The sequence below is a fragment of the Phaethon aethereus genome (genome assembly GCF_964289735.1).
Source record: "Phaethon aethereus genome assembly, chromosome: 4".
NCBI lineage: Eukaryota > Metazoa > Chordata > Aves > Phaethontiformes > Phaethontidae > Phaethon > Phaethon aethereus.
Genome location: NC_138578.1, coordinates 26,412,745 through 26,437,715, shown reverse-complemented (window position 1 = coordinate 26,437,715; position 24,971 = coordinate 26,412,745). Strand labels below are relative to the sequence as shown.

Below are 24,971 nucleotides of genomic sequence, written 5' to 3'. Positions count from 1 at the left end.
CCGCAGTTTTTAGCATTGTCATTTTAAACTATTTTTTGTATCAATAATATAGCTTCTTTTTAATATAGCTGCTGAAATTCCATGTGGTAGTCAAGCAAGGTAGGAAAGATATATTTGCTTCAGTATACTTTATGTCAGATTCCCAGAAAACAAAAAACTGCATTATAAGAAAGATATATAGTGGTTTCTATTCCCAAACAGAGTTTGTCTTGTTGAAACATCTGAGCATCCACTTCACTTTGAGTGTGTATGTTCATTCTTTCTTTGATCACTTCATTAAAGATGAAGAAATGATTGATTTGCTCTACTTTGTTCTGGCCTTAACAACTTTGCAAGCTGTGTGATACAAAGACTCCTCAGAAAGGAGAAAAAGGAAAATGAGAAGGAAGGAAAATTCTGAAAGGTCTCCTGGCACTGTGAGTTGAAGCAAAGAAATTTGATTATGACAGTTCTTCTAGTGGCAAAGCATAGACTGCAGAAACCAAGTGTTTCATCTCAGGAGGTTGGACTCTTGGCTGATGTATTGCCATATGCATTGAGCTGTCCTAACAGAAATGCATGCCATTCATGCTACTCTGCAGGCACTTTCCCTGGCTTGTACTGGTCCTTTCTGAGGAGGGAAGGACCAAAGATTACTCCCTTAATTGAGAAAAAAATTACTTGTTCCTGTTAAAATTCCTTACATCATTGCACAACTGCTCGCCTCTGCCAATAGTATGGGCTCTTCCTAAACTGAAAGAAACAAACACCTCTGTTCCTTCCTTCCTTCCCCCCTCCTTTTTTTTTTCATTAATCACTTACATTCATATATTAATTCTTGTTCTTCCTTGCCACATTTTATGTTAGCATAGTAATTTATTTTCTCAGTGACTCTAACTCCTGAATCAAACTCTAACTGCTAGTCCTGTGATCGGAATTTGTCCTCCTACACTGTAACTCAAATTAAAAAAAAAAAAAAAACATCCACAGACAGCACGGGTACCACAGCAACCTACTTCCTTTCTTGGGCAGAATGAAGAAGTTTACAAATTCATTAGCCTACAATAGACAAGTGCTGAACAAAAGCTAGCAAATAGTACAATTTCACAGCATTTGAGTCAAGCTCCCATAACACCTCTGCAGGTTAATTTCTCCAAAGATCTCCTCATTCTCATAATTCTCAAACACATTTATGATTGTTGGGGGTTTTTTTCCCACCGTTTCTATTTAAAAAAAAAAAGGAATACCCCTTCCTCCTCTACTGGGAAGACCTGCTAGCAATTTCCCACTTCTTCAGAAGGAAAAAAGGAAGAAGACAGGACAGATGTGATATGGAAAGGGATATGAAGCGCTGGATAGCAATTTGTGGTAGTTGGTCCCATGCTGTGAGATGAACTCGTGCTCACTTGAAGGCCCATTTCTAGTTAGAGCCTCTGCTTGCTCTTCACGCTGACGTTCTCCACATTTATTCCAGTCTCGTGCATCTGTCTTGACTCTGGGTGAGCAGGGTTACACCCTCAGAGGATTAGCCCCACTTCTTTTTTTATCATTTCCTAAGGGCTGGTCCATTCCCTTGGGCTGCTGGCTTTCTGGGTAGGTCCTTCAAGGACAAAGTTTCATGAGACATTAGTAACAGCAGTAGGTAATATGAAATATCAAGAAGTTTTGGTTTAAAAAATATTAAGAGTAAAACTGACACTGGAGCACATAATCCCTAGTGAATGGGAAGAAACTGGTCTAGGATCCTTTTTGCCTCAATGTAATTTCCTGAATCTTCTCAAGGGGATGCTGTCATCTTTGCCAATTTGCATTGGGTAAGTAGTTCCCCACTGACTTGCTGGCTAGCCTGTATTATTTATGCAGCATGAGGAAAAAATTTGTCAGCGTTGCCTTCTCTCTTTTGGCTTAGCAGTTGGCACTGGCTATAAGGATCAAGGCTATTGCTTTGATGCTCTTAGCCAGTTGCACTGTCTTACAAGGTTATGTGAGTGCCTCCTACTCTGTTGTTATATACTCCCCTAAATTGTATAAACACCACATTTAATGTAGAGAAAGCCCTGGGGCTAGCTCATACTTGTTTGTACTTCGTAGGTGCTCAGGACTAACCCAACAGCACAAGTGATGTCTGGGACCTGAAATGTTTCGTGCATCAGATGAGAGAACCACTGGGTTGACTCATCTACCATGTATGTGCAATCTACTGGTCTGCTTGCCTGGAGCAACGGGCAGGAGGAGTGAGAAGGGAGCTAGGAGAACAGGAGAGAGCAAGGATGTGCACCTGAAATGCACAGTTTTAGTAGGAGTCATAGAGGGACCTGACCCTGACACACCAGCAAGTCAGCTGAGGACATTTCCACCACTCTGTCAGCTCTAAGCTGATACAAATTTCCCTGGCTTGCAGTTTTCCTTCTGGTACTCTGAACACTGCCAAAGAAATTGCAGAGCCATGATCTCCTCTGGAGAATGGTTTTGTCCATCCCCTTCCGTACAATCAGCCAGCACTCTCGTTGATGTCCTACTGCCCTTTTCCTTAGTGGGGCAGGGGCACTAGGGACACTTCCCACCGGCAGAGCCCTGCTGGGTGATCCAGCCTCTCAGAGGCACCAGCAGGGAGAAATTCCCAGTACTGCAGTACTCCCAGTACTCCCAGTACTCCTATCTGCTCCACCTGCCAAAGGCAACATGGGGCTGCTGGGTGTGAACAAGCAGGAGGAGAGCAGGAGCGAGACAGCAGGCTCTCAGGCGGGGCTTTCCCAGAGGTATGGGAAACACTGCTGCCAGACCCCACTCCGCTTGATGCGTATCAGACTTGGTCGGAAAAGGCATTACTCATCAATCAGACAAACGCCCAAGCTACTAATTGAAGAGAGAATGAGGAGAGCAGGATTTCTTCACAGGTCCAGCATGCACAGCCCTTCCCCGTTATGTACAAAATACGTATACGGGAGCAGGAATGTGAACTATGGTCATCAGTGCAGGAAAACCAGATCTACCAGGCCATTGAGTGAGCAGCTCCACTGCAAACTCCCTCTGCTCTACCAAGTAACAAATTTTAACTATCCAGCAGGAAGCAGCTACCTAATGCCTATAAAAAAAACCCCAAAACACCCGAAACTGAAAAGTGCTTAGGGAAGCCGCGGGGCAAGTGGCACTGAGTCAAGCACTTACTCTGTTCCCCTTCTCTGGATTTGCCATGTTTAGTGCCTGTCACCTTGTCCTGCTGTGTGAGGATTTAGAGAGGAAAATCAGTTTCGTTAACCTTTTTTCCAGCGGAATTCCTGAGAACTGCATTGAGAAAAATCTGCAGGCAGGAGGAGAAACGTGACTTTTTTTTTTTAATTTGAAGGCTGTAAATTTTCCTTTGAGAGACTGACATTTTACTAGCTAGCGAAGTAGTCCGATTAGCAAATTCAGGAGCTTTGCTTTCACTCACGCAACAGCAAAACAGGCAGCTGTCACTTTCCAGACCCACACTGCTTTTAGCAGGGTCTCTGCACTCGGGTTTGTGTCCCACGGAGCATCCAAATTACCGCTGGGATTTCTCTTGTGGTATTACACGGCACGACCGACCACGCTGCTGTGAAAGGCCAGGGCCGTGGCCCAGCCTCATTCGGCCATCGGCCGGGCGGGTGCCGGGTGCGCCGCGCGGGTGCCGGGTGCGCCGCGCGGGCCGGCTCCGTGGCAGGTGACGTTTCTGCAGCAGGGCTGTGGCTGCACCACCTGCGAGCGCCCGGGTGGGTACGGGGCTGGGTGCTGTGCCCTGCAACCCCCTGCCTTCCTTCTGAAGGGGGAAGCCTTCAGGTCCCCAAAGCAATTCCCTCCATCGCCGCTTGCCTATCTCTTATTTCCAGGGGTGACAGGAAAGCAAGGAAGCCTACGGGCTTTTACTGGCCCAAGTACACGTGTACATACTGCGAACAGTGCTTCGCAGCCCGCAGCTGCCCGCTCTCCGATGCCCGTCCGACAACGTAAGGAGGGAGTGCAGAATTGCAGCACAGGGCATCCATTGGTTTTCATTTTTAATTTCCAGAGCAAGATAAAGTAAGGATTCCTTCTCTCTCCAAATGTCTGATGTCCTCCTCTTAAGGGCTACATACCTGGATGATTAAAGAAAGCCACAGAGACATTCACTTTCTTCTGATGACAGATGTGTTGGCATGTATATTCGTTAGTCACTCTTCTGTGGTGGCTTCCCACATCTCACCTGATTTCAGCTCTCTTGTCTAGGGAGCAGGAATTTTTGGGAATGGATTTTCCCCTTATTAGGCTGCCTGAGAGGGTTGTCAAACAGGTATTTTTTCCTCTGGGAGCTATGCAGCTTCCAGGAGTCAGGTAGTCTCTCATTCATTTTCCCTCCCGGCTGTTGCACAGGAGCTAACTGTAGGCTTTGCTCGTGGATCAGAGAGTGCCATGCTGTGTGGTGGAAGCGTGTTCAGAATTACATCTCATCCACACCCTCCACTGTACAAGCTCATTATAACAATGCTCCTGACGGGAACTTACTGCTTTTCTCCCTTCAAATTCTGTCCAGAAAACCTAAATAGTCTTATGTGCGAAGGAAGAAAATGAATATATAAGAGAAAACACTCCTTCCTCACTCCATGTCCCCACTGAGTATCCACGTGTTTCCTTCCATCAGTGCTAATGCTCTACATGAATATCCCTTTACGTACTTGAAAGCTTGTACAAATGCAAATGTACGAAAACCCCTTTCCAGAGCCGGAGGAAGTATTGCTTCCTCCCTGCTGTAACTGAGCACCATGAGACAGCGTCTGAAATGACATCGGGGCAGACAAATTAAAGCTCTTTTGATACCTACTTCAGAGGCTTGTGCACTGACTTGCTTGGTCTCCTCTTGCAGGCTGGCCTGCCCAAGCTATTACTTTCCTCCCGTAGTAGCAGACCTGGGCCTCCCGGCTCCTCCGAAATAAGTCCCTCGGGAGTTTGGCTGGAGCGCTTACTTCCTCTCCTCCCGAGCCGCGATAGCAAAGCCCTAGGCACGCTGTGATTTTAGGATCGGCGCCCTCCGCTTTTAGCCAAGAGTTTAGTAACAAAACATATTTCTAGGAAGAAAAAGTCCTGGCTGCCGAAACGGAGGGCTGCTTTTCCAGCCCGCAGCGGTCCTCACCGCCACCAGCTGCCCCGGCTGCTGCGCCTCTTTGCTGAGGGACGCCGCAGCGTGGGCTCTGCTTGCGGGCGACGGCCAGTCCCCTGGCACGCACTGGCTTGGCAGCCAGAAGCAAGGCTTTTCAAACGCCAAGGCACAGGTCCGTGTTGTCCTGTGCCGCTGGTAGGGGATGGGAGGCGGGCACTGAGGTTTCACCTTCACACTGTGTGGTGAAAAGGAAGCTGATGCTGGGAAGGGCATGGTATTTCTCAGTTGGGAAGCATCTCAGAAAGAGAGTCTTGGAGGCCAACTTCTTCCGCACACTTTGTGTCTGAAGTAAAAACGCCTTCGCTAACAGGTCTGTCACCCCACTTGCTAGCTTCTCGCCCAGTCATGCTCTCTTTTGGCAAGAAATCCTAGCAGCTACCTGATGACTTCCTCCATGGGAGTAAAGCTTGTCCCAAGCAGGAATAGAGACTATTTTCCATTTAATCTTAAACAAGGATAATTTTCTCAAAGTTTTCCTTAAATCCTGGTGCCTGTGAAATTGGAAAAGGAGTTAGAACAAGAACAAAATTTTCCCTTAAAGTTCAAGCCCAGAAAGTTGAAAACCTAGTAGCTTGGGATCCAAACTTGTGATGCAAGCTGTGAAGTATTTCTTCCTGAAATGGCAGGTTCCAGACAGTTTTAAGGGGAGCAAAATGCCTTTATCGTTTCCAGGTTCAGGTGGCAGAAGGAAGTTAAATACCCCCTCGCTCCCTGAAGTACCATCTCTGGAGAGAAGGAACTTGTGAAGAGCAACAGTCACTGGTCAGCAAGGCACAATCCAGCTGTAGGTTTGCAAGCCATTGCAGAGCCCACTCTCCCTTTTGCCCAGCACGTGACCATGCAGATTGCAACATAACCAGTGCCTTTGCCTGTCAAGTCCCATTTTTAGGTTCTTTGGGGCATTTCTTGTGCACATCTTCTAGGTGACCTCCAGATGGAGAGCTGCCAGGCTAAGTGAGGACAGCCATGTTCAAGTGAAACATGAGTTAAGTAATAAGTGGCAAGAGCTTTGTTAGAAGAGGGTTCATGTTTAGACAGTAGGCCACACAAATCCTGTAATTATGTACTACCCTCTAATTAAGACATCAAGATTTTCATTTTGTGTCTTTGAAAACAAGTTTGAGTACAATAGTTTCTACAAAATTAAGGATTCATAAGTAAGTCCTGCTGGTGAAATACCTTTTTTTAAGGAAAAGATTGTCTCTTGTCCTACCATTTACAAGACCAATAAAAAGATTAGCTTTAGTTAAAATACCAAAATATTTTCTTCTGGGTCTTTTTATATATTGGCTTTGGAATTTTTCCCACTTAATAATAACTACAACAGTACCCGGCTCAAGCTGCAGCTGAGGAAGATGCTTAAAGAAAGAACTGATGAGTCACTCTTAATGAATGCTACTTTCTTAAGTTAAAGTTTTATAGTTTAACTTGCCTTTGTTATTCTCCCTCTACAGAGTTATAATCCCTGTAAGGTATATATTATTTAACAGTATAGACAGTCTCTATGAATTCAAGAGGGACTATTTGTACTACTCTTGCACAGTTTGTGACTACTGCCATGGATGTTAGTAAGTACAGGCAACCGTGACTTGGAATAGCTCAACCAAACAGCAAGAGGGTCTGGAAGTTTCATGCTTGCAGCTCTTGTAAAGAATTATGAAAGTCAGTGGATAGTACTATCTTACTTTTTGCAACTAGTAAAACACATCTAAATGGAGCATGCCAACAAAACGAGTAACAAATGATGAAATAAAGAGGTAGCTTGTAGATACCTGAGCAGAACTTTGAGGGAAAAGTTAAATAAGTAGTTTAACCTCTGAAGACCCATAGAATTACAACCATTCCCTTATTGTGTCTGTCTTATCTAGGCAATTTCAGTAAAAACTAGAAAGTCTGAAAAGTTTAACCTGCCTAATTAACACCAACTGTGAGGTTAAGGATAACTGGGCTCAGTACAGTGATATAAATACGGCTATCAGTTTTGAGAGCTCGTCAGCAACTGCACTTGAGCCCACTGTTCTTAGGAGGAAAAAAGGAAAAAATAATCTATTAACAAACATATTGTGCCTAACAGCAGGTTCACAACTGACCAGCTACAAGTGCTTTTAAGCATCTCACCAAGCAGTCAGAGATATTAAGCCATGGATAGAAATAATCCTACATCGAGAATCTGGGAAGTGAACATTGCAATGCCACCATCACAGCTCTGTAGGCTACTGCACGCGCAAAGTCTTTGCTGCTCGTTATTTTTAGTACTTTCCTCTCCGTGTTTTGTTTGGGGACATGCCTCAGACTCACTTTTTCTAACTTCTTGCAGCAGAGAGGATGCAAGTTCCCAGCCAGCCTGGGCCTTTGGGAGCCTGAGCACCCGCTTTGAAGACGCAGATGCCCCGTTTCAGAAACCCCGGTGTGATGAAGTGATCATGAGCAGCCTCCGCACCTGCATCTCCTCAGACACGTGAAGCAACTTCAGGTCACCCTTTTACTATTTCGTCAGGCAGCATGTAAGTTCAGAAAAACAGCTCATTTCCCCTCACCATTTTTCCCCTTTTTTAGACCTTGCCAGTATGTTATAGAGGAACTAGACTGGGAGAAGCATTTGCTCAAAGTAATAGACACAGGGCCAGATGTAACCCATGTGCTTCACTCATCTTCAGCAGGGGATGACTCAGGGAAAGGAGGATGTGTGTAGAATTACAGTGAATAAGTGTTTACAAAGAAAGGTCTACATAAACACAATGCAGCTCTTAAAACTGGAGCGTCCGCCATACTGCAGCATTAAGCTTGTCAATAGGAGTGAAGAACAATTTACTTGGAGCAACGGTCGAGACTTTTTCTTGTAAACTGCCATTATTATTTAATTTTAAAAAAGAAAGTGACAACTGCAAAACACCCAAGTTGTCCATGTCTGATGAACACACTCCACTCTGCAGGCAGCTGGCCAGCACTGTGGGTTTTTAACTGTTGAGACCTTTCCCACTGGGAGACTGCATTCGTAGAGGAGTGGCAAGTGTATGCTGCATGCAGAGCTACACACCCCCTTTTCGAAGGCAGCATCAAGAACAAAACCGTATTCTGTAAACTTGCTTTATACTTTGGTTGCCATTTCACAGCTCTGCTTGCAACACTACAAATGCAAAGCTTGCACAGGATACTTTTCAAGCAGTGAGCTCTACGTTCTTTTTAAAATCTCCTGATTTTAAGAACAGACTCAGTTGCTACCTTTAAAGAAAATAGCTCCAAAAACTTATATACATCAAATATTCACATTTGAGACCTTTGTAGTAAAAATATTGGTATTTTTATATATAAATGCACACATACTTTTGATGAGTTTTCTAGATTTCTTCAGAATTCGAGCAGTAAAGTTAGCTCCTGGTGCCTCATACTGTTACTATCTTGCACAGAGGAGGATGAGAAAGCAAGAAAAAAAGAAAATTGAAAAAAAATCCCATGCAGTTGAGCCCAATTAAGAGCGTCTCCTAGAGACCCTTGTACAGCTTGGACTTCCTGAAGCTGTGCCCATTTGTATTTCACTCCTTTAAAAGCTGGGAAAGCTCTCCCTGTCGAGGAGCGATGCGTGTCGGCAGTGCCTGGCAGGCAGCTGCCCTGGGCAGCCGGGGAACCCGGCACCGGCGCCGCTCATCCCCCCCAGGAGCACGGGCGGGCACCTCCGGCTGCACCCACGGACAGTACCGGATTCGCCGCAGCCTGTGCTGGTTTTCCAGGCTGCGGCTGAGACTTTTAGTCAGAGTTGCTCTACCTGTAGTTATATAAAGCCAGACTTAGGAAAGACTGTCTGAGTAACGAAAACAACTTGTTTGTCCTCTTCCAAATATCAACTTTTTCTCTTTTTTTTTTTACACCTGAAGTGGCTTAATTTTTTCAGTAATTTGGTGCTTTTATTTCCCAGAGTAAGGCCCTCAAGCTCATTAGCACCACTCTGCTGAGGGTGGTGGAAGGGAAAGGAGCCTTTTTCTTGCCCAGTTTTTGACGGCTCCTTGACTAGATCCTCCCCCTGGTGTTGTATGACGCTAGGAGACAAGAGATGTCTGTTTCTGAGGCTCTCGTGCGGTATTTCCTTACTACGCTTTCTTTCCCTGAGCCGTGCCATTTCATCCACATGGCCTAAAGCCTCTGGCTGTCCCACAGGACCTGCCACTGGGGCTTCTGCTGCTCGCTGGGACAGTACACAGCTTTAACGCAGCAGCCACCTCTGTCACTGCTACAGATGAATAATTTCTTCCGCTCGGAGCAGAGTCCTTTGCCTCACTCCCTGACGCACTGAGAGAGGCCACATCCTGCGGCTGGGCAGCAGGGAGCAAGTAACACTTGGTCAAGGCAGCACGAGAGGCAAGAAGCCCCTGGGTGCTAGAGTGCTACTGCATGTTGCCCACCACCTTCTACAGCAGCAGGGATGAGCGATTTAGCAAAGGAAGGTTACAGCTGCAGGAAAGAAAGCAACCCAGTGCCAAGGCTGTGTGAGTCCTTGCTGGTTGTCTACCACGGATTTCTATCTGATCGGCTTACGCTGAGCAAGCCAGGTCTTCCCAGCCTCTCTAGGCACATCCATACAAGCCATCAACATTACACACCGCGTGCACTGATCCTGGCCGACTGCCACATCTCCTTTCATGTATTTTTCTTTTGCTTTGAAGGAACAGGTTTTGCCTGATTTAACTCAAACATCAGGCAGAGAAAATATCAGCTCAAAGGTGTCATCTTGAAGAGACGTATATTGCATAGGAGCAGATATTCTGGAAGTTTGTTCACTGGGTGTATTCATACTTACAAAAATGTTTAACCCACACATTGCATCTTATAGCTTCAGTCACTCTGCATATGTGGGTCAACAAGGTCTTCTTCTGCCAATCTGAACAAATAGCCGTGCTGATGTCCTGCCAAGAGCAGCCCCTAAACCATACCTCTCAGTCAGCTGACTGGCCAAGGCTGTCTAGGTCTTCTCCGGGCCCCCTGGGACCACCTGTGTCCCCTCTGTGGGGGGGTTGCTGCCCATAGACGGGGTCAGGGACCCCATGGGATGGGTATTTCTCACACCTGTGGGGTGCTGGGCCCAGCACATCTCCTACAGATGTGCTTTCTCTAGCTTTTGCCTGTAGCTCCAGGCTCCATGCTTGCATCTTGCTGGTTGCCAGATGTGGGGCAAATTAGCCGATGTTTACTTGGAGCTTGCAAAAGCTCTACCTGATGCAACAGTTATATAAGCTATTCTTGCAGTGATGTAACGTTCTTCCAGCCTAAAACTCTATGGGCATCAGTAGTCATGAATTAAACTCCGAAACAGCATAACCCTCCTAAGTGGTAACAGGCCTGAACTGCTTTTATCTCCCTAGACCTGGCCTCTCTTACACAATAGAAAAAATGTTCCCAAGCAAAGAGCACTCCCCAAAAAGCTGTGACCTTACCTATCATATAGATAGACACCCTGAATGGTCATCAGCCTACATGTGCTCAGTTTATCTTATATAAAGCTGTATCGAAAGAAAAGCTTTAGTGAGAAAGCAGAAGAGGTGAAAAGCTGTCCTGGTTTGGGCTGGGATAGAGTTAATTTTCTTCCATGCAGCTGGTATAGTGCTGTATTTTGGATTTAGGATGAGAATACTATTTAAAACACACTGATGTTTTAGTTGTTGCTGAGCAGTGCTTACTCTAAGTCAAGGACTTTTTCAGCTTCTCATACTGCCCTGCCAGCAAGAAGGGTGGGGGTGCACAAGAAATTGGGAGTGGACACAGCCAGATCAGCTGACCCAAACTGGCCAAAGGGATATCCCATACCATATGACATCATGCTCAGCATATAAAGCTGGGGGAAGAAGAAGGAAGGGTGGGACGTTCGGATTGATGGCGTTTGTCTTCCCAAGTAACCATTACATGTGATGGAGCCCTGCTTTCCTGGAGATGGCTGAACATCTGCCTGCCCATGGGAAGTGCTGAAAGAATTCCTTATTTTGCTTTGCTTGCATGCATAGCTTTTGCTTTTCCTATTAAACTGTCTTTATCTCAACCCACGAGTTTTCTCACTTTTACTCTTCCGATTCTCTCCCATTCCACTGTCGGGGGACTGAGCAAGCGGCTGTGTGGGGCTTAGTTGCTGGCCGGGGTTAAACCACAACAGACCTTTTTCATGCCCTACATGGAGCTTGAAGGGTTCGAGATAACGACAAGTTTGATTGGAATGTGCTAGATCAAATTTATAGCTGTTATTGCTGTTTAGCTATTACTTGGCAGGCTCCTGTGCCTGCCATGGGGCTTGCTTTCCTGACTATAATAAGGTCTTTGTTAACTCTAGTTAGGCATCTGCCTAATGAATACTTTGGGAAAAGGATCTATACGCCCTCAGCAGTTCCAGTGCCACTATTTGTGTGTAAGTGCTAGCATTGTACTGACCAAACCTAGGATCCCTGGTATTTTTAGTAATATTTAAAAGGAAAAAGTATTGACCAAAAATAATCCTTTATGTGTGACCTTTAAGGGTTTTTTAGCAAAAAAAAATTATCCTATATAACACGTTCGAAGTTCGATACTTTCTATTAATGTTTCCTTTATTGTAACTTCACTTACTAACATTTTTATGGTTACGTGAGTTAGATGTAAAATACATAAGAAGCCACATGGCTCATTTTTAACAGGGAAAACTAAATTTCTGTATCGTTTGTCACTGCAGCTGATGCAGTTAAGCGTTGGTACTTCATTAATATTTTTGCATGAAAATTCAGTATTTCTGTTAATGGCGAATCACACTAGCATCCCTAAACCAGAATGATCTGAACAGGTGACACCACGGTCTGCAATTTCATTCCTATCGGAGGTGCAAAACAGGTTGCAGAGAAGCTTAGTGCAATTTTCTTTAATAATCTGCCCCGTGGGTCAGTGCAGGTGCTGGTGGTGGTGGGTGGCAGCCGCTGAGGTGCGTTGCTGGGGTGCGAAGAATTACCGTGAGCACAGCGACAGAAAGGATTCGAGCAATGAATTCAAATACAACTCAGGCAACTGCAGCTGGCAATAGCGGGATGGGGACTGAAGCCGGCACTCTCACAGGTGGATGGAAAAGTCCTCCTTTGCGGCTAGCCCGGGGCATCACAGGAACGAGAACAAATCTGTTGAGCAAAGCAGTGGAGCTCAGCCTGGGCTGAACAGGCAGACTGTCAAAATCCTGGAAGCAGCAGAGCCCGGGACTGTCTCCAGGCTCGTCGCATACAGCCAGGAGGGAAGCTGAAGAGCGGCGTAGACAAGCGAGGTGCAACAGAGCACCGTGCCCCGGCAGAGTTCATCTGGCTTCACCTGTCATCCCCAGATCAGTAATTTAGGCAACACAGCCTGCTCCTTCGCTGTGAAAGACGTGTAAGTAACTCCTTTTAAGCCTTCTCTGGTGAGCTTGTGACAAAGCAGCAGCAAGGGTTTGCTCCCTGCCAAGCCCTTAGGGCTGGAAGGTGGCAGAGCAGGCACGGCTGAAGGTGTTTATGCGTTTTTTTCCAGCAGGGATTTTGTGGGCACATCATTCTGAGGGAGCACAGAGGGCACCAAACTGCTTGGAGGAGAATGAGCGAAAGATGTTTATTCAGCGTTCCCGCATTAAAGAATGGGGCAAAGCCTCAAGAAACTGCTTGGCCAAGCCCAGCATCACAGTGAAATCTGGGTTTGCCTGCATGGACTTGCTGGCAGCTTTGTGAAATGCTTCAGCTTTGTCTTTGAGGCATCGCTATCCACGAGGGACAAGCGTAGCTGAAGGTGAGGCTGTGCCATGCTCCCAGACAAGCAGGCAGGAGAGCGGCAGCTACGGTCCTGTGGCTCCCCTTCGCTCTGGCTGGGATCCTGCACAGGGCCAGCCGTGGTCATTTGTGCCTGGCATCTGCTCTGGGCCAGAAAACTTTTCTTCTTGCCGGGATGGCAACAGAGCGCTGCTAGAGCCACATGGTGATGGATACCTGCCTGGTCACGCCATGCTAAAGGAGAAGCACAACACAATTTTCTTGTCCCGATATCATCTTTCTGGGTAAGCGGCAGCCCGCATCCGGTGGGACGTCAGGATGACCACTTCTGCTAGGGACTTTCAGCACAAGGTCATTGTAAGTCATGGCAGCTTGACAGAGGAAACTAGAAAGTAGACTTCATTTCTGCCTGGGCTATAAAGGATGACCCTCCCCACCCATAGCCTTGCCAAAGGTACTGGCAGAGTGTGTTAGCACATCCACAAAAGCCATATCCCTTTGCCTTCCACAGAATCTTAATAAAAGGAAAATTTACATGCTTAATCTCCACTCTTACCTCAATCACAGCTATAATCCAGCCTGGGTCACGGGTAGCTATCAGAACCATAGAGAGGTGGGTGGTGGAGCCAAGGAAATGTAGTTTCTGCCATAAGCCTCAAACAACCCTTTACTGCTCATGTCCTGCTTTTTTCTCCCCAGTTTACTGTTAGAGTTTTCCCAAGACCAGAGCCGCACCTACCTTGGAACACCCCCTCTGCTTCGCTGCATTTGCTCTTCCACTCTCCCTGTAATAATACTAAAGATGGTAGGCAGCACTTCCACAGTCTGTACATCCAATTCCCTCTTCCTGCTGCTCCACTTCCAGGCTGCTCCTTGGGCTGGGTCCCAAATTAGTCCCCAGGAAGGTCACCAGGGTCTCTCTCAGCCCCGTGCATGCCCACCACGAGCTTCCTTCTCCTTCCACCTCTAGCTCATGCTGTCTTTGCTCAGGAATCTGTTGTGGGGCTGGAAACCTTTCCAGGGGGAGAGCGGTTGGGTTTCAGCAGGGATATGCTGCGGCCGAAACATTTACGCTTTGGGTCCTGCCTTAGTCTTTGGTTAGTCCTGTGCTAGATACAAGTGACCTTATCGATTTGTGTATGTGGGACAGCAAAGCATGCTTGGAAGGTATCATGAGGGACAGGGATTTTGTTTCTTACCAGAGATGCAGAGATTAGGATTTCCGAAGTGTTAAGCATGTAGAAACAGGACATTCAAGCACTGATTATCTGTATTATACGCACTCGTATCATACAGGTGCATGTGCACACATACACACAAAGAAAAAAACATGTAATGCTTCTATGTGGTACACAGAAATATAAACTTGATAGAGATTTGCTGGGAAGTGAAAGACAGAGTAGCCATGTTATAGTCTCATAGCTGGAGAACAGCTTCTATTTTTCAACAGCTGGACTTGGTGGCAGTATAGAGAATGAAACGGACGTTAGAGATTAATAAAACACAGAGACAGATTTTATTTTGAACCAAAAGTTAAAATTTTATTTGGAATATCAATATACTCCAAAAAAATAAAAATAAAAACTTCCTTTTATGTAGTGAAATAGCCATTTGAAAATGGTAAAATAAAGATATTTCTCATACCATTCTCTCCTAGGTATTGTACACATATTTAAGGTTGTTTTTTTCTGAATATAAATCTAGCTTGAGCTTTAAGGCTCCAAAAAGCCCAAAGCATGTAGTGGCTCTTTTGAGACAGCAGATAAGTCAATCAGAGGTGTGTTTTTTCAGCAGACAGGCCTGTTTGAAGCTGTCCAGGACTGGACAGAAGTGAGACTTCTCAGGAAGGTCACTGTTTCAGAGGAGTATTATTTTATACCCGTTGGGAAATGCACTCTCACCCCACTTCATGCAGCATTTTATTGAGCTTTATGATGTACTGGGGAGGGCCCTGGTTCATCTTAGTTGTCGAGTTCCTGTGCAGATCCAATCTTCCTTGTGTTGGTGCAGTTGGTTTAATTTAAGAAATCAAATCCTACCCTATGGTGTTTGCTTTGCTAGAAATTAAGTCTGTAACAAGGCACTGATCCTGCCTTTACCCCTGTAAGGAAAAGGTGCACAGCTGCACTGACCACAACAGGACGTTTGTGACAGCAGGATCAGGGGCTTGTCCTTTAGCTTGCTTTTAATAAAATAAAGGGAATGGGAAATGTTTTGAAATAAAACAGTAGTAGAAACCCACTGACAATTCTGAGTTGTAATTCCTCCCTTTTAGAGGGCTCGTTGACGCTAGGCTGGAAAATATGACTAAAGACCCATGTCATCAGGCAGCGATGCCCCGAGTGGGTCACGTCACCACTAAGTCAACACTTAGGGGGATTTTGGTCTTGCATCACCCTCTGCAACTGGGCTGCAGCGGGCTGAAGCAAAGCTCACTGAGGTCACTGGACATCTCACCAGCAATCTCACTTTCAGTAGGCATTGGACCAAGTCCTGAACTTACGCAGCATGGTCTGCAATTTGCTTTGATTTCTTCTTTGATCAATGCCATTTCGATTACTTACAGCATGTCTGTATTTATGATTTGTATATAAACACATTATACTCTGTTACTGGTTCTGAAGTACAGGAGCGACTACAGCTACTAGAGATGTTACTGCACCGATGTGTTATATCTGGCACTGCTTACAAACGCTGCTGTTTCACGGTCACAGTAATTGGTGTCTTACATTCCTTGTTGCCTGAAAACCACCTGAATATTGATCCCTGAGGTACCATTGCTCTCAACTAAAACGTTGTCCCAGGTTTTTACTTTCAGGAGAGAAAAATGAAATTCACCCAGGCCTTGAAGCTCACAAGCTGTTAGACCATGGATGTTCCTCCGAACAAATCCACGGGCTCACGTTTGCACTCGGGGAACCACTGCATGATTTAACGTCCGCAGGAGGGATCCCGTCACGCCAGCCTCATGCCACCAACCACCCCACCCTGGGCGCCTGGCACTACGCAGCCCACCCTCCTCCGGCTTTTCCTTTCCCCATCTTGGGAGGGAGTGAGCATTCAGCCTGGAAATACTTTCTGCTGAGATATGGAATAGGTCTTCTCCATCCTTGTCTCTCCTGCAACCTGTGCTCAATACTTTATTGCTACTGCTACAGCTTGCCTCTTTTGAGTGATGCCTTTTGAATGCTTTGGCCCTTATCTTGTAAGTAAAAGCTTGTATTTGTTTTCTGTGAGATTCTGGTGAGAGGTCTCCTTTGGAGCCAGCCATTCTTATTTGGGCATTATCAGTGAGCCCAGACATAAATAATTTCTGACTCTGAGTTACAGAAGGTCTGCAAGCGCGGGGGGGTTCCTCCTCATCACAGGCACAATTTAAAGAGGCTGCAGAATTACCCAAGTTTTTGTTCTTCCACTAACTAGTTGAAAATATTTTCCTTAAAGCGTTCACTACACAGCAGTAGTGTTCAGGAAGAGCCAAATCCTGTTCGCAGCTGCCTAAGCATAAATCCATGTGAATGCAACAGAATTACAGCTTTATTTAAAATAATTAAGACCAAAAAAAGGGGGTTCTGATAGTGGGCAGAAAAATTTGAAAGTGTGGCCTCAAGGCTCAAACCAGGGGAAATAAATAGTACCCAGATAGTTGTGTTTTTATCTTGTGGCTTGTAGGCTGGGACAGCTGGAGTATTGTTGAGGTGTCATTACATTACAGTTGACTGGCTCAGTGTTTAAATACACGAGTGGGTTAAATGTGATGTCTAAATAACACGGGTGCATTTTTTAGGGGGAAAAAAAAGTAAGAAAACCAGTGTATGCTGGTTTTGGTCTTATCCTCAATTTCTTTAATGCCAGTTGCCACATTTGACCCATGTGGAAAACCTCAGAGGAAAAGCCCAACGGTACAACAGCAGAGGGCTATAGGACCTGTGTAAAATGCACGCGTGATGCGTCACCGCCTGAAGCAAAAGGCAGCGTGACAGCCAATTTCCAGCATGACGATAAACGTACCCTAATTTGCCACTGCCCCTTACGTGCCCGACCTTGCTGCCCCTTCCCTGCGCACGTGCTTGCCTGCAGCCCAGTGCCCCGCCAGGACGCCCGCTGAATTCGGCGCCAGGGCTACGCCTGCGCTGCCTTTCGAGGAGGTCGCTCCGGCTGGTGCCTGCAGCGGAGCCGCTCCCCTGGCACGTCGGGAGCGGTGCAGAGGTACCCGCGAGGGCTTTGGGAGGATGGGGTAAGAGCGGGTGAAATTCTTGCTCCGCTGAAGTCGGCGTCGGCATTGCCAGCGCCGCCATCCAGCACGCACAGGCGCGGATTTTGTCTCTTACGATGAAACCTGGTAGGTTGGTTGCAACCCACCCTGTTTTCTGCCTGTGTGGAACTTAGGCTGCGAGTCCTTGCCTTGCTGTGGTGTCGCTTACTGATAAAGTTTAGGGGGGTTTTAAATCTTTAGCCATAAGCCTCAAATTAGCAGGAGGCGTGCGAGGCTCCCTCCCCGCTGCTCAGATTAAAAGGCAGCTGGACACGGCGGCTCTGTTCGAAGCAGCGCAAAGCCTCCACTGACTTCACAGGGTCCAAGATTTCTGCCCCAGCTTCAGCTCCGGACGCCGGACCACTTCCACCCCCTCTTGCTTTATTTGAGAGACCTAAGACACGCAGGATTGAGGGTCTAAATGGCACGGTGGTGGGCTTCTGCTAATGCTTCTCATCTAACTGCAGTCAACTCTAATTTTGCCTTTTCCACTCTTAACTGGTCACCTTAACCTGCTTCTTAGCCAGGGCAAAATTAAGCATGAGGAAAAAGGCTTATTCAACATTATAATTATCTACTCCCAAGCTGTGTAACAAAATGGTTTACACATTTAATTGGTTTTGTCTAATATTTCCACGTATACAGTAGTCCTATTAATGAATATCATAGCTTCATTACTGCATATCACATTTTGCTATTTGTTGTGTACCATAAAATAACGTCAGCACATCAATAACTTAAATAACACAAATGTAAACTCATTTTCTGCTTGTTATAATTATGGTTTTAGCCTGCAAAGGCTTTTTGATTTGTAAGACCATTCACATAACATGGAATGTAACTTTATTTGTTTTTCTTTTGTATATAATGAGACACCAAAAGCCCTTCTCATCTCTTAACAGGATACTAAAGCAGCTCTGTTTCATGAATGACAGCACAATTAAAGCTAAAAATCATAATTTAAAAAAAAACCCAAAAAACCTTTGTACTGTACAATCTCAAATTAAAGCGAGAAAGATAATGACAATCTTTTGCATTAGCCAGGAAACGTGATTCTCTGCCACTGGGCTTTTTTTTCTGGTTGACAATTCACAGAATGTGTATATGGGTGTAGTTATAGGTGTGTATATCCTATGCAGAACAGCAGTCCCTATTTTGTTGATCTAGTTTTTCTGATTGTTTAGTTAAACTACCTAACTGATACAATTTAGAATACTACATTAACACATTTAACATCGAGTTTACATACTTGCGTCTTGGAAATACTAGGAACTCTTACACATTTTATTTGGCTTTGTAAAGACTGGAATATCACAGATAATGCAATCTACTTGTCTTTGAAAGAATATGGCTGTTCTCAACTAACTCTCTAAGGTTCAGAGTGAAATACGTTTCTCCTTATATCTGTAGCTGACTTAAGAGAAGAAAGAGTGTCTTCTTAAGTGGTCAGTCTGATGTTACGGTACAGATTCTGCAGAGAGGGATATATATTTAATGAAGAATAATTCTCTCTGGACTTTAGAGTTAAGCTGTTGCAGCAAAATTACTCCGTTTAGACTAATTTTTTCTATACAAATCTCAAGAAAAACCTATTCCAAGTATGTTTTGGAGTAGTATCTCCACATGACCAGAGGAGGGCACTTTGAACATCTTTGCACTGCCCAGGAGGCAGATGCAGAAGCACAGTGTTACCCAACGTCACGCAGTCCTGCCACCTCTTCCCACCCAGGCAGGTACCCTTGTGTCCACAGAAATACAGAATCCGTATTGTACCAACAGGGCTCTGTTCTGAAAACAGTGGGCAGATATATCACTCTCTTCTCGCTACGTAGGATTTCTTCCGATTTCCCCCATTTAATTCAGTGTCGCTGCAGGTTAAACTGAGATTAACGGATAATTCCTAAAAATCATGTGAGGGGAGTTGCCTCCCTCTCCTTCCTGAATATCCCTCTGCTATTAGCCCCCTGGTAATTTAACAAATATTGATTTAACCCAGTATGACTTATCCTGCTGCAGAAATTCCTTGCCTTTAACTGGAAAATGCACTTGGAAAATGCACTCTCCGAGATATCTATTGCAACAGTGCATCTTTTCACATTAAACTCTTGTAAAAGTACTGTTCCTTTCTGCCTTCTGAGGGAGGCAACTCTGCATCTCAGATCTGCTCCCCCGGCAGAGCACATAGCGGAGAGATCAATCTCTTCTCTTTTCCATTCATCACCACAGTGTGGAGTTCAGCCACACCTGCCATGCAGGAAACATCCTTTTGGGCTTCATTTTGGCTAAAGGTATCACACTTCTATGGAAAAGATTTTAATTTTGCAATCTTACTGTTATCATAGATTTTTTTGTCACCTCTCTGCATTGTTTTGTTCAAGTTAAATGCTGAAAAATTATTAGAAAGGATTTAGAAACTTTTTTTTTTTTTTAAATAAAAGTCTCTCCTCCACCCTGGGGAAACACACTGCTTATTTAAGGTACTTTTTTTTCCCCTCAACCTTACTCCTTTTCTCTTTTCTTCTCTTTTCTTCTCCTTTTTCTTTCCTTTTTTCCTCTTCTTTCTTTTCTCCTTTCTTTTCTAGAGCAGACAGGTACAAGAAGGAAGTTGTCTTTCATCAGCAGTCCTTTGAGACAGAGTAGAATTCAGTGAGTCCTCACCATGATAGGATCATAAACTTACTGGGTTAAAGCAAGCTAACTTTCCCTAAGCTGCCAAGTTTTAGCTGCACCATACATATATGTGTTTCCTTGTGCCATTTTCTTTTCTTATAATTTTGTTTTTCTTGATGACCCTGAGCTATGGCTTCTCGTTTCTACCACTAGTCAACCTTCCTTTCTTTTCTGCTTTTGCCGATATAGGCCTCAAAGAAAAAATGGCAGAAGAGCACGAAGTAGCTGAGGTACATGAGAGAGGACCAGATGATGTTCTGCACATGGGAATGGCACTGGCCTTGCTGCATCCAGGAGAAGACCAGGTAATTAATCACGCAACCAATCAACATCTGAGTGATCTGCGACAAGGTGATGAACATGGCAAACTTGCGTGAGACTCTGAAGCCAGCAGCCCGCAAGGCATAGTAAGAGTACATGACGGCGTGTACTCCATAGTTCATGGTCATGAACCAGCCACCGCCAGCCACCATGTCCTTGTAGGAATACCAAGAATAAAGTAACACAGTAATGTGATGGTACCAGTGTAAGAAGATGAGCTTCTGTTTCCTAAGAATAATGAATATTGTATCACCTGTAACAAAACAAAAAAAAAAAAAGAAAAAAAAAAGAGGGGAGGAAATGAGAAACATATTGACAATTCCATAATTACTACAGTGCTCTCTCCCCTTTGCTGTTGCTAGAGTATACACTATTTTGGAGCATAAAAAATCACCACAGCTCTAGATCTAAGAGCCTGTCTGATCTGAGAACCAGCTTGGCTCCTAATCTCTATGGCAATCTTTGGAAAACCGGCGTAGCCATATTTTCCTATGTGGATAACCCGTCTGGCTTTGCTTTGCTGCAAACATAATCCGTGAAAGTCTGAGGTGAGGTAGGTGGATGTACGTGTATCATCTCTGGCTGTGAGACTGGCCATTATATACTGGGACTCGAAGAGAAACGCAGCTTGACAGGGAGCAGAAAACCTGAAGCAGCACACTGCCCTTCGATTCAGATGCCTACCTGCAAACTGAACCTAGTTAAACTCAGTAGAGCCTTTTCAGCTACTACCCAAAAAGCTACTGCGTATGCAACCTACGACATTGAAAGGCGTGTAATCGCCAGAAAAAAATGCTTCTGGAAAGAAATTTGGTTTATGCTGAAATGCACATCCTTTTCTGCAAATTCATGTTGCTATTGGAGAGAAGTAAATTTTATTCCTCTTTCCTGCTTTTTTCTTCCTTTTGCTTCTCATGATTGCACTGAGCATCTCAATTAGATATATGTATGTGTGTATGCTACTTGTTTTCTATTGTTACAGACACGGTGTTTCCAAAAAGATCCCTGAGATTTGAATCTGGGGACTTATTTCTACATATATGTATCCCAGGAAATCAACATCATGAATATTAGTGATGGGTGGAACCAGAACTGCACTGTCTGCACAAGGTCTGTAATAAGCTGTAATGCTAGTTTACTTCATTAGCTGCAAGATGTTGACTCACATCTTAATAAGTAATCACACGTTCAATTTATTGTCGCTGTGCATTTCTAGCTGACGTTTTCCAGTTTTAACAACTAAATTTCGATGTCTAGGGAGGAAGCATGTTGCTGTTCATAATTGTACGCCTACCTGTGTATCTAAGGACGAATGCTGCAGAACGGAGTCCGAACCTGACTCAAAGCTTCTTGCTGACACAGCTGCTGTAGCCCACCCTTCACTTCTGCACCCACAGGGTGAGTGACTGCTGATCACGCTACTCGTATGTGCCTACAAGCAGCTAAGGAAGAGGTATGGACCAGATTGCTCTTACCTCTTGACTGCCTCACTGTGTATAATCACTGCAGTTTATTCCTGGCCTGGGAATGGTCTTATTCAACTGCACACTGCTCTAACTTCAGCCAAGCTGGATTTAATCTCTAGAGACTAAAACATGCAGAGTTTGGGGTTGGTTTTGTTTACTCACTTTTTCTAAGACTACAACGAGGTTTTGGTAACTCTGAGACCTTTCCTGTGCTTCCTGCACAGACATTTCTGCTCTAAATACGCATGGTGAGAGAAAGGGAGAGAGGCTACTCACCTAGTTCGGGTGCTTTGCTTAGCACAAATGCATATGCCCAGAATTTGCTGACAGGTCCAATGTAAAAACTCTGGTCACACACTGACTGCTTCACGCCTTTGGTCATCAGAATGTACAGCATATAAGCACCAGTTCGAACAGCACCAAATATACTTTAAAACAAAAAGAGAAAATGAAGAAAGTTGAGTGGACACTTGAAATCTACACGCCATAACTTCAAATCATTTTGAGAAAAAGGCCATGAATGTGCTGAAACAAGAAGTTTGAGACAGCCTTAAAGCTGGAACAACTCCTCTGGCTTCTGGGAAGTCATTCTGAACTCAGATTTGTAAACTGGACTGCAGCTGTATCCCCTGGTGAAAGTCTGGAATGGTAACGTCAGTGGTTTTTTATTTCATTACTGCAGGAATGATCCTTCAGTTTCCAGGAGCAGTGGCAGCCATCTACATCAGCTGAAAACAACACGCAGAGTTTTGATGCTGACAGCTGAAAGACTTCAAGAAATGAGTTGATAAAGAGCTGTCATCAACATAATCAGGACCAATTCCCTCTTCTGATTTCCTCAGAGTTTTCTCTTGTCCCTCCCTGTGCACGTTACACCCAGAGAGCTCTGAGCAGCGAGAATCCCAGGTAGGGCGCACAGATTTTGGTGGGGGGGTCTCAGTCAGGGTTGGTGTTCTGGTACACGTGCAGACTTACTACTTCATCTCTTAACAGGTCATTGCTAACAGAGGAACCAACTCGTTGAATCGAGTCATAAACAGCAGATTCACCCTCATCTCATCAAAGTGAGATGCAAGGTAACAGTGTTCTGTAAATGAAGAAACATCAAGAGATTTGCAATGGTACTAATTAGTGCAATTACAGAGGGGATAGGTTCACATATCAAAAGACATCCATCTGATGTAAGGAACGAAGGCTTCTGTCTCAGCAGTGAGGTGCTCTGCAGACGGAATTGCCTCACTGTTTTATGGCAAGAACATGCTTGCCCGTTGACTACCATTGCAGCTTGTTGGCCCTTCAAAAGCTGTGATGAATACCGAGTGAAACAAGCAGCTTTCAGAAAAATGGACCAAATAAAGACCCAATCTCCTTTGTGGTTGAGTATATCCTACTTTATGCCTACATTGTATGTCCCTGTGCCTCTACCCAGCTCCATGTTATCTCCCCTCTAACTTCTTTGTGCCCCTGTTTTACTCATGAATCCGCTGATTCCTGTTCTGCCTTGGTGCCTTTTGTGACTATCGCATGGCAGAGAGCAAACCACGCCACCTAAAACTGATGTGTAGACACATGTGGGCAATGCAAGCTACCAGTTATGCAAAGAATGTGAAACAAGGAACAGTTCATCTGAAGCTGTAGATTCTGTGTTACTTGTCTTTGTCTGGCAAAGTCAGTATTCTTTAAAAAGTGTGTTTTAAAATCATCAAAGCAGCCTCAAAAGTTGAGGTCTATGGCAGCTCTTACAGCCCTTGGTCAGACTAGATGGTTCAAGTAAGCCTGCTGAGCATAAAAACTGTTGAACTAAGTTTTTATATTTTTTGCACAAAGTATTTAGCTTTCCAAATCTGCAGCATTGATGTACCCAGTCAAACCTGCCTGATGCTAAGGAGTGATGTACCTTGCCCTCCCCTGTCCGCTACATGCAGTCTGCAACCAAGTGGAGTTCCATGCTGCCTGCTGCTCTTTGGGCTCTGTCAGTGGCATCACGGGTGGGACTCTACAGCCAGGTCACGCCTGGGGAGAGGTGCTACGTCCTGGCTTCTGCATCGTTATATTTTGATGGGTGAGGTTTGACTGTGCCGTCAGTAAATTCAGACAACAGTGAGCACTGAAGAAGCTACCATTATTATCTGCTATTTGTATGGTGGTATTTGCTCATGGGCTCTACTGCCAGAGGAGTCCTCTTGTGCTATGTGCAAATAAAAAACCGTCCTGCTGCGGTACAGGTGCACTGAAGGGGTTTAGCTACGTCTGGGCTTCCCACTAGCACTGCCCAAAGCAACGCACATATTCCCAGGCTCAGGCAAGACAGCCGTCGGAATCTCTCACGTTCACCCACCCCTGCATTCAGAAGAGATAGTGCCGTGTTCTTAGCATCTGCACAGCCCGTAGCGCATCCTCTCCGTGTAGGGCTGTTCCCTCCCAGAAATGCTCGCTCAGCATGCTTTTCTCATGTCTTTCAGGGATCGGTCCTTTTAATTCAGCAGAGTGACAAAGCCTTCAGGAGGAGTTTTGAAATGAGATGCAACTCATTCTGCGTCTTCTCTCTGGCGTTTAACACATGCCCTTTTTTTTCTCAGGAGTTGCATTTCTCATTCCCAAGCAGACAGGATATCCTGACAGAGATGTGATCTGATCACTTCCTGAGGCAGTGAACTCCTCAAGCCAGCCAGGGCAGGCTGCTGCTTGCTCCTATGTTTTGGGTGGTGGCAAAACCGGGTGGAGGAAGATCAGGAAGAATATCTAATGATATACTGGTTCTCCCATTAGCAAATACCTCAGTGCTGACATTAAAATGGGGGGGGAAAAAGGAAATTTTAAATTATGAAATCAAATAGCTGCAAGCAATATGCCTTTCCTTGTACCAAAGCTGTATTGCTTTTCTAATATATCATTTATTATTTAAGTTTTAAAACCAGAGAGAATTTTGTGCCATAAGCACAAACTCAGATGAGAAGAGTGCTTGTTCAAGCAACTGTAAGTGATTAAGTATGGACACCCAGGGATTTAATCTGGACTGATAACAGAGCCAAAGAGTATTTCCCCCTGTGGAGGCTGCAGAGTTTCACTTTGCTGCCCTTGAGATTGTAACGATGTCATTCTTCCTCTCTTTCTCTTTAGCAACTACTGCAGAGCTCCCCTTGGAGTGTGCGCGTCTGCGCGCACACACACTCTGGCACACTCACACACTTTCTTACAGTTCTATAATTTCGCAGCATGGTGGCTTCCTCTCGTTCCATGACTCTAGAAGTGACTCCAGCTACTGCTCTACATGGTGTGAGTCAGACTAATCTGAATTTTTTATCAGGAAAAACCAAGTTACATTTTTGCATAATTCACAAGGGAAGGCTTTATAAACACGGAGGATGGCAAACTGGAACTGATTCAATTACCTA

The 24,971-nt window shown here is 45.0% G+C and overlaps 1 protein-coding gene across 1 annotated transcript in view; it reads right to left on the bottom strand.

Moving 5' to 3' along the window:
• Positions 1-19,385: 19,385 nt before the first annotated feature.
• ELOVL6 (ELOVL fatty acid elongase 6) overlaps positions 19,386-24,971 on the bottom strand; it is a gene marked incomplete at its 5' end in the record, with an annotated part of 76,401 nt that continues 70,815 nt past the window's right edge. Inside the window, 2 exons of the mRNA XM_081999427.1 lie at positions 19,386-20,363; positions 21,853-22,004. Of these exons, the coding sequence (XP_081855553.1) occupies positions 19,939-20,363; positions 21,853-22,004 (577 nt within the window). The 3' untranslated portion in view covers positions 19,386-19,938. The remainder of the gene's footprint in view (positions 20,364-21,852; positions 22,005-24,971) is intronic.